The sequence below is a fragment of the Arvicola amphibius genome, chromosome 1, assembly GCF_903992535.2.
Source record: "Arvicola amphibius chromosome 1, mArvAmp1.2, whole genome shotgun sequence".
Lineage (NCBI taxonomy): Eukaryota > Metazoa > Chordata > Mammalia > Rodentia > Cricetidae > Arvicola > Arvicola amphibius.
In genome coordinates, this window is record NC_052047.1 from 11,568,653 (window position 1) to 11,586,201 (window position 17,549).

General features: G+C 43.6%; 1 protein-coding gene across 1 annotated transcript in view; it reads right to left on the reverse strand.

Annotated features, from left to right (window-relative positions):
- Fras1 (Fraser extracellular matrix complex subunit 1) overlaps nucleotides 1-17,549 on the reverse strand; it is a 403,170-nt gene that overhangs the window by 220,856 nt on the left and 164,765 nt on the right. Inside the window, exons 5-9 of the mRNA XM_038339383.1 lie at nucleotides 15,788-15,947; nucleotides 14,625-14,758; nucleotides 7,637-7,720; nucleotides 5,760-5,861; nucleotides 5,275-5,466 (exon numbers count right to left, since the gene is read on the reverse strand). Coding sequence (XP_038195311.1) covers nucleotides 5,275-5,466; nucleotides 5,760-5,861; nucleotides 7,637-7,720; nucleotides 14,625-14,758; nucleotides 15,788-15,947 — 672 coding nt within the window. The remainder of the gene's footprint in view (nucleotides 1-5,274; nucleotides 5,467-5,759; nucleotides 5,862-7,636; nucleotides 7,721-14,624; nucleotides 14,759-15,787; nucleotides 15,948-17,549) is intronic.

Sequence of the window (17,549 nt, forward strand, 5' to 3'; positions counted from 1 at the left end):
AGGGATCTGGTAATAAGTGACAGGTGGGAGCCTGTGTGACTGTCACCAGTAGAAAGTGACGTCTCTGCAGCTTCGTGAAGATGTGTGACTAGTATCCAATGCACCTTGGCCTCCAAGAATAGAAGTCAAATGACCTTGATATATCTGAGAGGGGAGCAGAGCACAGGGCGGGCTGGAAGAAAGTACTAGCAGTGCTGGCTCCTTCACAGGCATTTCCCTCAGGAGCTCGGACGGCATTTAATTCATATTTCCATAATCCTCGGAGCTCCTGCAGACCTCAGTGTAGAATCATTTCTGTTTATGTGTCTGGTTTCCCAGAAATCCCAGGAACTCTCAAGGTCATGGTATGCCTTTTTCATCTTTTTATCACCAGTGATACAAGCAAAGCAGAAATTAAGAAGCTATTAGGATAACCAGGCCTTAACGAGACCATTAACCAAAGCTAATTTCAGAATTATGGTGTCTGAAAAAGGTCTGGGAGTATTTTTTTCTTCCTACAATTCTATTTTGGTTAAAATTTTACTACTGGCAGTGTTTCCATCTTAGAATATACTAGTGTACACACATTGGGGGTATATGGACACTCTGGAAGAGATTAAAGACTGGAGAAATGGGCTGCAGACTTCAAATCCTCAATCCATGAGGCCAAGGCCAACAGAGGATGAGAGACTGACTGGAGAAGTCAGGCAATCTCAACTCCAACAGCCACTCCTCGTTTCCCTTAAAGGCCCAAGGAGAGCCTAGCTTATGCCCCCACAATAAGGTGTCACCCTACCCCAAGTGGGCCAGCAGACACATAGATGGGTGCTACCAAAGGGGAAGTGAGCTATGCTCCTGTCAGCGGTGTCTGAGAAACCTAGCCTACCAGGGTCACCTCTCCACATTTTTCAAAAACCCTGGAATAGTCAACAAACTAAACCTTGAAGAATAACCCAGCATCCTCAGATGCAGGGGGAAGTGATGTGGGAGAGTCTTCTGTTTGAGTTGATTTCATTGGCTAATAAAGAAACTGCCTGGCCCATTTGATAGACCGCCCCTTAGGTGGGTGGAGTAGACAGAACAGGAAGAGGAAGTGAGGTAGAAGGATCAGTAAGATGCCACACCTCTCCTAAGTGAGACAGACCACTGTGCCTCTCCTGAGAGAGAGGCCAGATGCAACGAAGCTCCAGCCCAAGATGGACGTACACTAGAATCCTTCCCCGGTAAGACACCACTTTGTGGTGCTACACAGATTATTTGATATGGGTTAGTCAAGATGTCAGTAAGAGGCTGGAAATAATGGGCCAGGCAGTGTTTAAAAGAATACAATTTGTGTGTCATTATTTGGGGGCACAAGCTAGCCGGCGATCAGGAGCAGGGCTGCAGGAAAGCAGCCCATAGCCCCTCACTACAGAATGGCACCCAACGTGGATAACTGAATCCACAGAAAGCTTGAGAAAGCTTGGGAAAGAATAGAGTAAAGCATGGCTTCTTGGTAGCAGCAATTTCTCGGGTCTGAACGTGTGTTTTTCGGTTTTCAGCCATAGCCAAAAAAAAAAAAAAAGCTATGCTGTTTAAAAATGCCGGCTTTCTGGGCTGTCCTGCCAGTGCAAACTCTGACTCTTTGAGGCAGGAGGGCCGGCTACAGAGAGAGGACTTGAGTGTTGTCTGTGGACATACTTTTGCAGCTTGCTTGCTGGCAGGGACCATGAAACGCCATAGAGTTGTGGCCATAAACATGGCTACAGCCGGTACCTCTGCCATGAGGCTGGAAAGCTAAGGAATGGGCTGGATCTAGCTGTCAAAGCCACGGCTTCAGTCTTACCGATATTGTTTGGTAAATTAAAGACTCATGTGGTCACAAAAAGAGAGATATACAGTAAAAGAAAGATTCAAAGTCGAAGAAAACATCAAAATGGTTTACAATGTGTTAAAAATATATGCAGGCTAAAGGTGACAGTTCTTAAAATTAAAAAGAAGGAAGTAGTTTTTTGTGGTGGTACACACCTTTAATCCCAACATTTGGGAGACAGAGATTGACCTCTGTGACTTCAAGGTGTGGTAGCACACACCTTTAATCCGAATGCCTGGGAGGCAGAGACAGACAGATCTCTGTGAGTTCAAGGTGTTGTAACACACACCTTTAATCCCAGCACTTGGGAAGCAGAGACAGTGGATCTCTGAGAGTTCAAGGACAGCCTGGTCTAAAGAGTTATCCCAGGCCAAAGATATATAGAGAACCTGTCTCAAAAAAAGTAAAAGTAAAAATAAACGAAATAGAGGTTAAAACAAAGCTGCACAAAGATGGAAAATATACAGAGAATCTTGATACTGTATACTATTATGCTCTCTTTGAATTGTTTGAATGCTGAGGAAGGAGAAACAGCTGCTAAAAGATATTTGTTTGTAAATGCTGCTGAACTAATCCAAGAAAGATATCTTGAAAATACCTTGACTTCAGAATTTGGATCTAAGGATATGATACTTTGGAAAAGAGATTCTTCTTTTGTTTTTACAGAAAATGAGACTCTGTGGATTGCTTCTATCCCAATATGGTATGATAGACCACGCCCTCCTGAAAGGTTGCTGGGAACACCTTCAGAAAATTACTTCACCCAACTGATGACTGAGATGAACCTGGCACACAGATTACACCATGAAAGACCTAATTAACAGCGTCCCCATTCAGCAGGAAGCAGTTTGGAGAGAAATAACTGCGCCCATTTTCCCAAATATTGTTTATAAATGTTCTTTTACATTTAAAGGGGGATATGATATGGAGATGAATAATTTGCATTGATATGGATTTTGCTTTAGTGATTTAAATTTAAGGTCAGTTTTGTTATATGTATATGTATTTCTGATCTTGATTAAGGTATTATAATTGTATAGTTCACTTTAAAATTGTAATGTATAATTAAGAAATATAGGTTGTTAATGGATAATCATCGATAATAGTAAAGCTTATAGTCATGTTAGTTAGATTTTCTAGCTATATAGAGATATTTTAAGTTACATAGGCATTCTTCATATCTTTCAAAGACTACAGAATATCGCATTTTAGATGTTTTAATAACTTAGGACTGTTCATGACAATGAGACATGTCTGCTCCTGGCAGCACCAATCTACTTCAAGAAGATGATGGGCATCGAAGAGGATCCTTATTGAGTTTGATAGCCATTTGGGCAAGAAACTGCTTTTGCCTGGACTATTGCATAAACTGGACATAGAGAACCCTCAGAGAGAGGACTGCTGAACTTGTCTAAAAGTGAGATGATCTTTCGGGATTCCTGATTCATGAAAGAGTCTGCAAGACATTCTGCAGGACACAGCAGAAAGTGACTGAACTGTCTTTGAAATTTCTTGCTTTATGGAAATGTCTGCTGGAAACTATGGGCCTGAAGGCTGAAGATGGATGCCCCAATGGTACAGAGGAACTTTGGGTGACTGTCCAGGCAGCGAGATGTCTCTGTCATTTCTAGAGTTTTGTAAGTTGCTTACTTCTTATTTACTTAGGTAATATTATATCCTTCTGGAGTCTTTGATGGAGTTGAAGAATGGATAGATAGTTAAAGTTTTCCTTTGTTATGATAAAGATAAAATGGATATAAGTATTGTAACTAATTCTTACTTGATAACTATTTTGTTATATGTAATTTTACTATGTTAAAGTTAAAGCTTTTCTTTTATTGTTTAAACAGAAAAAGGGGAAATGATGTGGGAGAGTCTTCTGTTTGAGTTGATTTCATTGGCTAATAAAGAAACTGCCTGGCCCATTTGATAGACCGCCCCTTAGGTGGGTGGAGTAGACAGAACAGGAAGAGGAAGTGAGGTAGAAGGATCAGTAAGATGCCACACCTCTCCTAAGTGAGACAGACCACTGTGCCTCTCCTGAGAGAGAGGCCAGATGCAACGAAGCTCCAGCCCAAGATGGACGTACACTAGAATCCTTCCCCGGTAAGACACCACTTTGTGGTGCTACACAGATTATTTGATATGGGTTAGTCAAGATGTCAGTAAGAGGCTGGAAATAATGGGCCAGGCAGTGTTTAAAAGAATACAATTTGTGTGTCATTATTTGGGGGCACAAGCTAGCCGGCGATCAGGAGCAGGGCTGCAGGAAAGCAGCCCATAGCCCCTCACTACAGGGAAGATGGCAGAGAAGGGAGAAGGCCCTCATTGAACCTCTTCTCAACACGTTCCAACCATTCAGGCTCCCCTCACATCAGGAAAAAAAATGAAAAGGTATGTGGGGGTGAATACATCTACGAGAAGGCGAGGCCCTCTCTGCCCAAGTATGCTTCAGCTTGGCCAAGATCTAGATTCAGGAGGCAACGTCAAAAACAAGCTGTAAATGACAGCCTTGTTAGGAAGCTTGGTCCTCGGTAGGCCCAGTGCTAGGAGGAGCTGAGAAGTGGAGGAGAGAAACCAGAGGGAAAAATGCCTTCACTGACAGCTATGCTTCAGATCTCTGTAAAGGCCTCAAGTTCACAACCCTGAGGGAAACTGGAGGGGCGGATGGGAGCGGCAAGAGGAGGAGGAAACTATAAAAGCATCTTCTTTTATAAAGTCATGGGTCAAAATTGAGTTCAATGGGGGGAGATGTAATTTCCCTAAAATATACATCTGAAGTCAAGAAAGAGGTTGCTATGTGAGAAGTGGCTAGAAATTCTGTGGATAGCAGAAGTCAACAGAGGTCAGCAGAGTTCATTGTTTATGAGCTCCCCCTTACTCCTTCCGAGAGAGAGAGAGAGAGAGAGAGAGAGAGAGAGAGAGAGAGAGAGAGAGAGAGAGAGGGGGGGGGGGAGAGGGAGGGAGGGAGGGAGGGAGGGAGGGAGGGAGGGAGGGAGGGAGAAAAAACATTTTATTTTATTTCCCAGTCCACAGGAGGGCTCATGGGTGTTTTCTACGAAACACAGCCAGTGGGCTTGCAGAAAGAGCCCTGCTGTGGGCACACCTACAGACCAAACACGTCAGTCCACCACCACTATGATGAGGTCCAGCTGCACCGAATGACAGACTAATGTCCCACATCATGTCCTTCCCTTTACGCCTCTGGCTCCGCTCTTCTAATCTGACCAGATGCACTGATAGCCAAAAGCTCTAGGGACCGCTCCAAGCTGGTCGGAACCATCAGTGACATTCACTTCCCTCCCCAGCATCTCTGTGCGACGAGGCCCCTGGAAGTGTGAGCCATCAGCCTGGCATCCCCTCTGCTGCCAGGAAAGAAGGAACACCCACCATCTGCTAGAAGGAGCTGCCACCACACAAATGGAAATGCCGTCACATCTTACCAGGCCACAGGCCACCTTGGCACACTCTCCCATCTGGCAGGTCACTTGGCCCTGGTCACACACGCAGAACTCACAGGCTGAGCCTTTCCACATTTCATCCGGGTATCGCAGGATCCCACCGGCTGAGCAGCTTCTGGCAGGAGACACACATTCTTCACAGCAGTGCCCGTGAGGCCGGGCTCTGCTTTGACCCTGGAGAGACAGAGAACGGTGAGGGAAGGGACAGAACCTTGGAGACAATGGAATTTCCAGTCATCAGGTGGGAGAGAGACACAGAACACTGGCCTTGTGTAACAGAACCCCTCCTGGCCCGGAGGAAGCATTTCCCACCTCAGCTCTCCTGTCGGGAGGCAGGCCCTTTATATCTTTGTATAACATTCCACATTTTTTAGGCTTTTGATTCTATCAAAGGACACAGAACACTATGCCTTTCTAAAATGGCCCAGAATCAAGCTTAGAAGAGCAAGCCACACACTTTCAAATACCTTTTCGCAATTCAGTGGAGGGCAGGCCTGTTTGTGACACCTGACCTCTCCCTGGTCACACATGCACAGGGTACAGGCATCTTCTTTCCACTGTTCACCGTGCTGAGAAAGGAAAAGAGAGAACAGCACATCAAATGCCACATGCGTCAAACAGAAGCTCGATATACTTTTCCATTACATTTTTTAATGTAGTCACATATAATGTATTCCTGAGATTACTTAGGGAGAAGTGGCCTGTAAGAGAAAAGTCAATGAATATTCAAATAGATTTGCATTTGGATTACATGGATATAATCTGCTGAGGGTCACTGTATCCAGCACTTACAGGACTTAGGAAGACCCTATTGGTTAATTCCTTATTCCTTAGTTCTTCCTTGCCAGGAGTCTCTGATAAAAGCTTATTTTCTCAGCTTCCCTTGCAGCTAGGGTATAGGAGTCCTAGATTTGCTCAAATAAATTAAACGTCAAAGAAATTATTCTCTAACAAAGCATTTCTTTCACCAAGCACTAGCAATGCATGTGTGAACATTGACTTCCTGGCAATAAAAGATCATCCAGGGGACAACAAGGAGACATGATTAAGGCGAATATTCACATGGAGACAACACAGAGACCTGAACTGATCAACCCTGAAGATTCCTCTCTATTGGGACATCTTGTTGTCTACAATATTATCATTTTAGTTACTTTTACTGGGGCATTTCTGAGACATGCAACCAAATACATCAAACAGTTTCAAAATTCTTCTCTCAAAGAAAATTAACCTCGCACAAACATGCTCAATGAAAATACCAAATGAGACCACTGTGCCAAACAGTATACACACAGCACACACAAAGTGTTCCCCACTGCTAGAGAGAAGGCTTGGTGACTCAAAGCAGTGGCTGCTTTTGCAAAGGACCCCAGTTTGGTTCCCAGCACCCACACAGTGGATCACAACTGCCTATAACTCCAGATATAGGGATCCAATGTCCTCTTCAGTACTTCAAAACTTGAGGTATGCACACGGTGCACATCCAAGAACACACACGGAAACGCACATGCACACACACACACACACACACACACACACACAATAAAACAAACCTTAATTTGAACGTCCTTTTCCAACTAGTTATTTCATTCCGATCTCAAGAGAAGCATCTAGAATTAGTGGGACTCTCATTCCAGATTCCTCTGATTGCCACAATCCCAGTTTCTATTTACTTTCTTCAGAGCAGCGAACAAGCAAGAAAATAAGCTGACTTTGTTTTGCCTCTGTGTTCTGCTTCAGAACAATGTGACTTTGGTGCACCTGAGCACTCCTAAGACAGAACATTTATTCATTCCCTCGATTTGCTGGCTACCTTTATTCTATACCTACTACAGGTTACTACATACTACAGGTTAGGCCTGGTTGTGTAGACTATTTCAATAGCAACGCTCAACTTCAAGTTTTCTCTACCTTTAATCTCTCAACAAACCGACCTATCTACCCTGCCATCCCCATGTTTCTTCCTATATTGGCATAGGTGTCATTGGGTATCAGTGTATAAAATCCAACCAAAGAGACAAACATCTCCAGAGGCTCGAAACAGCATAAATGGTTGGCAACAAAAGACAGCCCCTTCTTCTCTTCAGCATGCGTGTGAACAGTAAGCTTTCCTAAGGTTCACAAACTGGATTGTGCTTGTCAGCACATTCTTTCCTATTTATAATCCTTTTCAGCTTAATTTTTTTTCCATAAAGGCCATTTTCATAAAAGCCATTTATGTACTGAGTAACTAATCCTGGCAATGAGTCAGAAAGGAGGGTTGGGAGGTTCTGTGGTTGGATGGCATGGGGCAGAAGTGTGAGAACATATGTCAACACACCCATGCAGGGCACACGGAGGTTACCTCGTACACTTGGCCAGCTGCAGAACAGGATCGTGCTGAGCACTGAGGACAGCATTTTCCAGGGACTCGGACGATGATTTCATCCTTGACACCCGACGAGAGACAAGCCACCAAAAGAAAGGATTAATGAAATTCACGTCCATAGGAAAAATCTAATTCACAGCCGTCTCAGCCACACATGCAAACACACGAGACAGCAGTTCCTGTCATCCAGCATTCATCTGTAACCCAGGGCTCCACCAGGCATCAGTCTTTCCAAGGTCAGTCGGAACCTTAGGAAGAGTGTGCTTGCCCCACCTTTTACTAATACCTACCAAAGCACAAATAACTATAAAAATGAAACAATATTAATCTTCACCAGGCATATCCCAATTCCTGTATGAGGTAGATGGTCTTATTCCAGCCTTAAGTGAGAACACTACCAGTAGACAAGCTGTATAATTTGCATAAGCTTAAATGGCTGACTACTCATGGTAAATGGTTGAAAGAAAACTCCAGAGCCTCGACCACATTAACACTTAAGAATATGTGCACTCCAGACTCACATCTAAACCCAAAGGCAAAAGCAGCCCCTTTCTTAATCACCCGATTCACTATTCTTCTGCACTTTGATATTAATCCATATTATTATCTAGGTGCATTAGGGGAGAATCCATAAGTTTATGCAGCTGTGTTGGGGATGTCCTTAACACAAGCAAGAGTCAATCACCCTTTAAAAATCTTAGAATAGACAGTATAGAGAAATGTGTCAGAGATCCTGTGCTGAAGAACCATCCTCAATGCCCTTTCTCTCCATCTTCAACTCTACAATAGCCACTACCCCAGAAGAGTCAGGTACTTATCCCTGTTGTCACAGCAACTGCATCTTCCTAACTGATACAGAGTCAGCTTCCCACAGCCTTCTTCAATAGCAGGAGAGACAATCAATTAAAAGGGGAAGAAGGATGAGAACAATCAAGACTAAGAAGTGATAGATGCTACACAGAAGAGAGAACCTTCCAGAACAGTGCCTCAACTTTGTCTTACAAGGAGATAGTATAGAAGGCTTTACTTCCCTAGTTACTTTGGTACTCCTTCTGGAAGAACAAGGACAGCATAGCTAAGACAGAAGGGACAGGGGTCCTATGATGTCAACTTCTCATCGAAAGTTCCAGGAATATACCTCCACAATCATTTAACACAGTTACACGTTGCGATTCAAGTTTCTGCATCACTATTTGATAGGTCTATTGCAAATGCTTAAACCACTGGGATTAAAACAGCAGCTCTTTTCCTTGTGGAGATATCTTATTCGTCTATACGTGAAGTACCATGATCATGGATGGCCAACAGAATGTGTGAAAATGAGACAGGCAATGAGAAAACTAAGCACATCAGAGTTCTTCAAGGAAATTTTGGCTGATGAAGTAAAGTAGTGGATACATTGAGTCGCACAATCCAGTAACTTCGCTGCAGTAAAGAAATGAACTAAGCCTTGCTCATTGTCTGTTGTAAGTAGACTCAGTGTTAAGTCTTTTGAAAATGTTTATTTTATTGTTCATGCATATGTGTCTACATATGTGTGCACATGTGTGTGTGGTTATCCACAGAGGCCAGCATTAGGCTTCTGATCCTCTAGAGCTAGAGATGCTGAAATCCATACTCAGATCCTATGCTTTTAAAAAACAGGAAGTGCTCTAACCACTGAACCACCTCCCCAATCCCTGCGTCAGTCTTTCTTAAAACACGGGACAAACATAACCACTACAAAGACTTTAACATATATTTTTCTGGCTTTCAGATACTCTTTTCAAATACAGGGCTGAACTTGGACCAGTAAAGTATGGATTGTAAACCATGTTCATCTTACCACCTATTTTTTATAAATAAAGCTTTATTGGATTATCACCACGCACCCATATACCTATATGTTATCTATCATCTTTATGCTACAATGGCAGAGCTTGAATAGTTATTTTAACTGTATTGCACACAAAGCTGAAACTACTCAATCCTGCCCTTTGCAGAAAGATATATGCCCTGGATAATATGATATCCTCCATAACTGCAAAGATTCAGTACTATAAAATATGGTAAATGTGATTACATTTGGGAAGGCAGAGTTACCAGGAAGGCTATATCAAATTATGGCTGCCCTTAAATAAAGAGTCTTATGATAATGAAGTTTACAGTGCACCATGGGAGAGTCTTGACAAAACACTTTTCTATCAGAGTACACTGGAGGATACCCGAGAGATGTCACCACAAATAAAGTAGAACTGACAGTCATCTTCCCGTCGTTGCTAGGAAGTCCACCAACTATCAGACACTGTGTGGCCTTGTCTTGCTGCTTAAGAAGGAGCACAAATGAGAGCCGTCACACTTCTCCCCAAAGCCAGCCTTTCCGGATCAGGGCTCAGTCCTCACAGACTGCCAAACAAGGCAGGCAGAGTGCCAGGGACAGGCTCTCAGCCCTTCATGTCTATCTACATCTAAGTCAGAGCCCATAATATCAACAACACAACATAGTAGGAAGGGGTGTCAAGGGGTCACAGAAAGTGATTAAGAACCTGGGTGGCTAAATGTCAAAGGAACGGAAAAGGCCCCGGGGACGGCAGCGCACACCGGAGATGACGGTTTGCTTCTTGTGTTCAGAAGGTGAGCGGATCAGGCAGAGGAAATGGGAACGATCTTATCTCACTGAGCACACAGCACAGCTACACCAAGTGAAAGTGGATCCCAGCTCTGGGCACCTGAGCACCTGGCCACGCATCCAAAGGACGGAGTGGAGGAAAGGCCACCATTATTGTAGCATGAGGGCAGGGAATGAAGGAAGATTTCTCCTGATCAAGAATGAAAAACCGGATGTGGGGAGAAAACCCCAAAGAATGAATTACAAGAAAATGAAACCTCTCCTATTCACTTTGACTTCAAGGCTGTTTACTGAAAGCTATTAAAACAATCAAAGCAGAGCGTGAAAATGTATTGTTTTAATTGACTCCGCAATACTCATTAAGGGGTAAAGACCCAAAGAAACACACTTCTACGATTTCTCTTTTCTCTCTGTGTCTGTTCTTCCAGTTATTTTTTTCTTGTGCTGGGAACTGAACCTGTAGCTTTGTGTATACTAAGATGACTTCTCTGACTGGAATATGCCAGCCTCTTATGGTAGGGTCTCATGAGACTGGATGGTGGGGGTAGGAGGGGGGCTGCGCAAGAAGAGACAGCGTGATCTAAAAGCAACAAATTGGACAACAAACAAGGTCTTTGCTTCTGTTCTTCTCCCATCTCGGCATCTGCAGTTCTGGAAAAGAGCAGATATAAAAACAAGATCTCCTCAAAGCTACAGACAGAGACTGAGTAGCCAATGAGAAAATGACTGAGAGAGAGTAGAGCAAGGAACGAGTCAGAGCTATTTCTAAAGAAACAAAAATTGGAACCAAAGTGGTTCCCTAAAACCAAACGTGAAAAAAAACATCAAAACACTGGAACACAGTAAGAAAAGGAGCTATACTGAAGGCAAGATATAAGAAAAGCTACACGGAATGCTTCAGATTGACAACAGTCATAGCGATATTGGTCGTTCCACTAGCCTGTTCACCAGATGAACTCGGCACGCATCTCAGACCCCTACAGAGATCATCATCCGATTCCCCAAGCACGTGTGCTGACCTCTGACATCTGATACATTGCTGGGTTTTGAGAAAGGCTACTTACATCCTGGTATAGCCCACACTCATTAAGGCTCACAAGCAGGTAACCTCCTCTTGCCTCAGCACGTAGGAACCCACCCATCTTAAAATCCAAGATACACTCTGTCTGTAAGTCCTCAGCGAACTCCACTCTGTATGATCATGAATCTGTCTCCCTAGTTTGAGTGGCCCCAGGGCCTTGTATCTTTGGCAGATAGCTCTCATACACGGGGAATAGGTTTTTCCAAACAGTATTTCACCAAGAAACATCCGGGAAGATGTTTGAATTACAAGGGTTTAAAAACATCATACAAGAATACATCATTGCAACCTAGTTGTAAATTACAGACAAGAAATGAAGCACCTTACAAGAGAACAAAAAAAAAATGCCTTGGACCTCCGGGGAGGGGTATTGAAGTAAGGGATGCCTCCCCTAAATCCTTTTCTCAAACAAAGCCCCAAACCTGAGACCAGAAGGTGGTTACGGACGGGCACTTTGAATAAGGACAGAGTACAGGGAAAGGTTGTATGTCTTGCAACAAGGTCCAAAGCAGAGAAAAGACAGGCCTCCGACTTCTCTGTGACACTGGAACCCAAAATCCAGTGGAAATGAGTCTTCAGCCCTTTAGGTTCAGACTCCAAATTGTCTTTGATGTAGACAGGAAGCAAGAAAATGTTTCTCAAGTGTATGAAAGCTTGGAGGTCATACAAATAATCTCTTGGTAAAGATACCTAAAGATGGAGTCAAACGGCTTAGGTTAATCCATAGTATGAGAAATTTGTGGTATTCAAACCAAAACAACCCTGCTGGTGGGCAAATGATGTGGCTCAGGGATGGGGCACTTGCCTCAGATACTTGAGGCCCTGGTACACATAGATGCCCTGCAGCATAGTAACCAACTAAACATCGCCAGGATCATGTCTCATCGGACTGCAAAGATCATTTTAGTGAGTAACGATAAAGGTAACGGGGCTGTGGTTCCGCTGACAGCATATCTGGACAAAAGGGGAGAGGAGAAAGTTCCGTTTGAATTCATTATTTCATCAAGGGAATACAACTTCTCCTTTTCTGTGGATAATCACCAACTTTTAGAATGTGATCATCAGTATCCTAAGAAGCATGAGTCTCGACTGTCTATCAGGACTGGGATAAATTGCCAAAGAAAGAAATCGAGCATCAGGGATTACTTTTGTTCTGCTTTCTGCCCTCCCCAAGCTTTCCGTAATTAGTGGGAAAAACTCGTGCTATAATTAAAACCAAAGCAAACAAATGAACACGTGAACTTCGTAAGTCATGGAAACCCTTCAACAGGTTAGAAACATTCCAGAGCTCAACTTTGGAAAACGTGTTTCTAGTGACAAACTTTTATTTTCCCCTTACATTCAATAAAAAACGCATATAAGCTACGCTCAGCCACACTTAATTGTTATTTTTGCAGCTCTTGCTACTGTGAACTAAATATGTGCTGGAAGTGATCTTTTGAGTTAGTGATACAGAACTGCTTGAGGCACGAAGAGCTGGCTATTGTACCTAGGACTATACTTACTCTCCCCCAGCCTCTGTTTTTCTGGACACAAAATGAAGAGGATAGTAATTGCTCCTACTTCACGGGGCTGTCGCAAGAATTACAAAGCCCTTGAAGTAAAGAACTGGCACATATTCAACACCGGAGAAGTGTGTTGTTGTGGTTGTTGGTGGTGGTGTTGGGAGTTCTGAAAGTACAGGTGGGATTAGGTGCTACATCAACAACACCAATTCTGCAGGACTCCTCTATGTCGTTGTAGGAACTAACATTTCACAGAGGTATTAAATTAGTATTAAGTGGTTCTAAGTGATCTGGGAGATGGAGGATGGATGGATGGATGGATGGATGGATGGATGGATGGATGGATGGATGGACGGACAGACGGATGGACAGACGGATGGACAGACAGATGGAAAAAAATGACTTAAGAATACAGAAGTGACTGAGGTCACTCATGCATCAGTTAGTCCTGAGGTATCACACCGAATGTCACCTTTTACATTGATTATATACATTGGTATAAACAATGAATGGATATTATAAATGAAGAAAGAGTACATAGTTACTCTTATCAACATGAGAAATAGTACTTTCAATTATTCCAGTGCCTGGCCTTTGCATGCAGTATGTGGTCATTTTAAAATTTAAAGCAGAAGAGTCTCAACAAGTTCCCCCTTTCCCTCTCTCTCCACAGCCTCACTATACAGGAAGAATAAACTACAACACATGTTAACATGCCCCGCCCAACACGACAGCCCTGTCTGACATGAGAGCCATGAAGTAAAGCCATGTGCAATTCCACCAAGGCACTCACTTGTGATCAGACGCTGAAACAAGACTTGGTGATGAAAGCTGGGGCAAGGGCACAGAAATTGACATAATGTAGGTACTAGAATCCAGTCTTTCAATTAGATACATTTCCCTAGATTTGGCACTTAGCATTTCATGGCTAATTGCCTTTTGTCTGCCTTTAAAGTATTGCCCAATTGTCACAATATGCCACGTTATTGATTTTGTTTTATTTGACACAAAGTGCTAGTCTGTAGCAACTAAATCTTGGTTTCAAGCTTTTCCTTGGATCAAAAAATGAACTATTCTTCCACTGGAGGCAAAACTCCTCTCACAGTTATCTGTCATCTTTCCCGGCACGTCCCCAGGAGCCTCTGGAAGAGGAGAAAACTATAAAACACTGCCTGCACCACATATATTGACAACGAATTCTCTCCTCTAGATTCGTGTGAACAGCCTAATGTTTTGAAAATTGGATCAGCATTAAATGAAGATGATCCCTCTATCGTGAACACCCCCTGAGAAAACACTGTGGGAACTTGAGTCACTATCCTATAAGAATTAAATGGTGTACATCTGGATAATCATGTTCAAAGGCACGCCTAGGTCTTTTAAAAAGCAAACTTGGGAGAAAAGCAACAAACTTCATCTTTTTACCCAGCTTTCCAGATGTTTAGCCTTACTTTTTTTTGTTTAGAACATCTGCATTTCAAGCTGGAGGCTTCCTTATGTGTAGCCCTCAGGTTCAGTTTCATCGTGTAGCAATTTGACTAAATGGCTGGTAATCAGACCTATTCGTAGCTTCTAAGAGGTGGGAAAAAAATCATCTTAGAGGTTGTCTTCAAAAGACAAATGGAACAGTCCTGGCTTCTGAGTTCCACTGCTTCCCTGGATGGGTGCCTAACAGGATCTCAAAACAAACAAACAAACAAACAAATCAACTCTTCAAACTCTTGGTGGGTAGCTCCCTGCGAGAAGTCGGCTCTGAGAGACCCTCCTTACCTGGTCACAAAAGAGAGGTTGACACCGTGCTGTGAAGCACTGGGTGAGCCCATTCCTGCACACGCACTTGGCGCAGCGGCTCAGTCGCCACTCCTCTCTGTCCTGATATATGTGGCCATCATAGGAACAGGGTTCTGGAAGGACAAAGGCACAGGGCTAGGGTATTTCATGTGATGGTCTCAAAGCTGACCGCATGAGTGGACTGGGCCCAGGGCCACTGTATGGGTCGTGGTGTTTGTGACAAAATCTCAATCATTGGATTTTATCAATAAAGACTCTGGAGCCAGTTGCCAAGGTGAAAGCCTGCTAGCTCAAAGAGGCAGAAAAAGCACCCAGTTCTCCTCCTCTGGTCACGTTCCAGAAGCTTCCTTCTCCTACACTGTACCAAACCAAACTTCCCAACTCAATGTGAAAGGGATGTCCTTCTGTATGTGTGTTGCTTTTATTGGTTTTAGGAGAGTAAAGCTGGGCAGAAAGTCCAAACACAGGTACACCAGCCCCTTTCACCTGGTCAGGAAACTCAGTTCCAAGAGGGAGCATTTGTTCATGTGTTTTCTGTACCATGTTCCGGGGGAGGCACAGGGTGCTGGGGAAGAGGGTATCTCCTCTCACCCTTGAGTGTTCACAGACCCATGGGAGCAGATGAAAATACAAAAAATACAGAGGAGTGGATGGGGGTGGCGTGGAGGGATAAGTGGAGGGGATAGGAGGAGCGGAGGGAGTGGGAACTTGGATTGGTATGTATAATAAAAAAAAAGATTGTTTTCTTTTTCAAAAAAATTTTAAAAAAGAAATGGGTTAATTTAAGGTATGAGAGCTAGCTAGAAATATGATAGAGCCATTGACCAGACAGTGCTATGATTAATATAGTTTCTGTGAGATTAGTCAGGTCTGGGCAGCTGCGAAATGAAAGCAGAGGCTCTATTTACAATGTGCAAATAAGAGACCAGCAGAATTCCACAGTTAAAATGAAGCCTAAAGATCTATGCCAATCCCATTCTATGAGGCATCACTCACGATCAAATTCAAGGCCACACCACCTCAAAGAGGAAAGGAATGGAATTCAGAATCCCCGAACTACAGCGAGCAAGAAAGACAAGAGTAAAGATGTCATTTGTAACCTCAAAAACAGAGAGGGCCCCTGTTCACCAGCTGATACTCACTTCCTGCTCCCACACAGATGGGGCAGCAGCTTCCTTCAGCAAGGAATTCCAGCTCCTGTGGTCCACACGATAATGGAGAGCACTTTTGGTGGGAGCACCTCACCTCTCCATGAGTGCAGGAGCACACAGTGCATGGGGCTGAGTTCCACTCTGTGCCGTGCTGCAAGGCAAATGGGAAAAAAAAGGTTAGCTGCAGACCCCAGACTCCTGCCAACCAAATAGACACAACCCTTGTACAGCCTGAGGGTGGAGCTTGAGAAAGGCGGGAAAGGACTGAACCAGCCTTGCAAGGTTAACTAGACAGGGAGCAATCTCACAATGGATGTGGCTTCCCACCTCCATCAGGGCAATCAAGGAAATACTCCACAGTCATGCCCAGAGACCTGCCTCTCGCTTAATTCTAAACTGTCAAGCTGACAATACTATTACACCCTCATTTGAAGAAATGGTGAATCCCAAAGTAAAGTGTATATAAACATATTTTGGGGGATTTTCATAATTGCTCTATCATCTATTTCGAGACAAATACTCACAGTACTGTTTATGTTGGCCTCAAACTCCTTGGTTTAAGTAATCCTCTTGCCTCAGCCTCCCAAGCAGCATGGTGCACAGGTGTGTGCCACCACACCTTGTCTATCAAGCTAGTCTTTAATTGGGGAGGTGCTGGGGACTGAACCCAAGATATTTGAAATGCTAAGCACATTCTCAACTACTACTGAGCTACACTCCTGGATGCTAGATTCTATCACTTTCAGTAGATCTCATTCTAATCTGATTCCTTCTTTGACTTTCAAGTCTGATTAGCCCACATATTCTCATTCAGATTTATATTCTCTCTCTCTCTCTCTCTCTCTCTCTCTCTCTCTCTCTCTCTCTCTCTCTCTCTCTCCCATAGAAACACATACACACACACACCCACACTGATATCCCATTCCTAGAAGTATGTAGAAGGGTCAAAAGAATGCCCCTACTCTATCCAGTTTCCCCAGAAACTGGAGAGCAATAAATGGTTCCAGTGAGGGCAACCATCCACATATACAGAATATTTCTAGAATGCTTAGTTACCATGTTCTCCAGGTTTAAAGCAGTTATATAATTTAGCCAGTACCCAATGTATCTAAATTAGTCATTCTCAGATGTGATGGCAAAGGAGCCAGTTTGTCAGTACCAATGTGCATGCTGCCTGATTAGAAGAACAGCTACCCCAGCATCCAGTCTCCAGTGCAGGATGGGTTGATGGTGCACTTCCCAAGATACATAGCAAATTTAATTTGGTGAAGTTTCCTCAATCCTGGAGCCTGTTCCAATGTGCCTCTTTTAAAGCTACCTATGATAGATGAGCTTCATCACATATCATATCTGGACTTTTTATCAAAGTACCACACATTCTAGGCAGTCCGTCACCGAAGCACAACCTAGGAATTACACCTAGAGTTGTAAAAGGCGATTCTCTGGCTTTTTCACGCTGGCGTCCAAGACAGTTTTCCATCTCATCCGCAAAGGAGCCTTATCCTACCCGAACAAGTCAGCTCTTCTTCACTCTGCAAGCAGGCCAAGTCTAATGTTTAGGAATTAGGAAAGGGCTGGGCTAGGACTGTAACAACCGCAGTATCAGGTAGCCATTGTAATCCAGGGATCTGGAACTCAGCTCACTATCAGACTACTCTCTCCTCCAGACAGACACCCAGGGAAGGCAAGAGGGCAGTTATACACACATGCTGTGGCAGAGCCGAGCATTTCCAACAGCGGCCTGAACACTTCC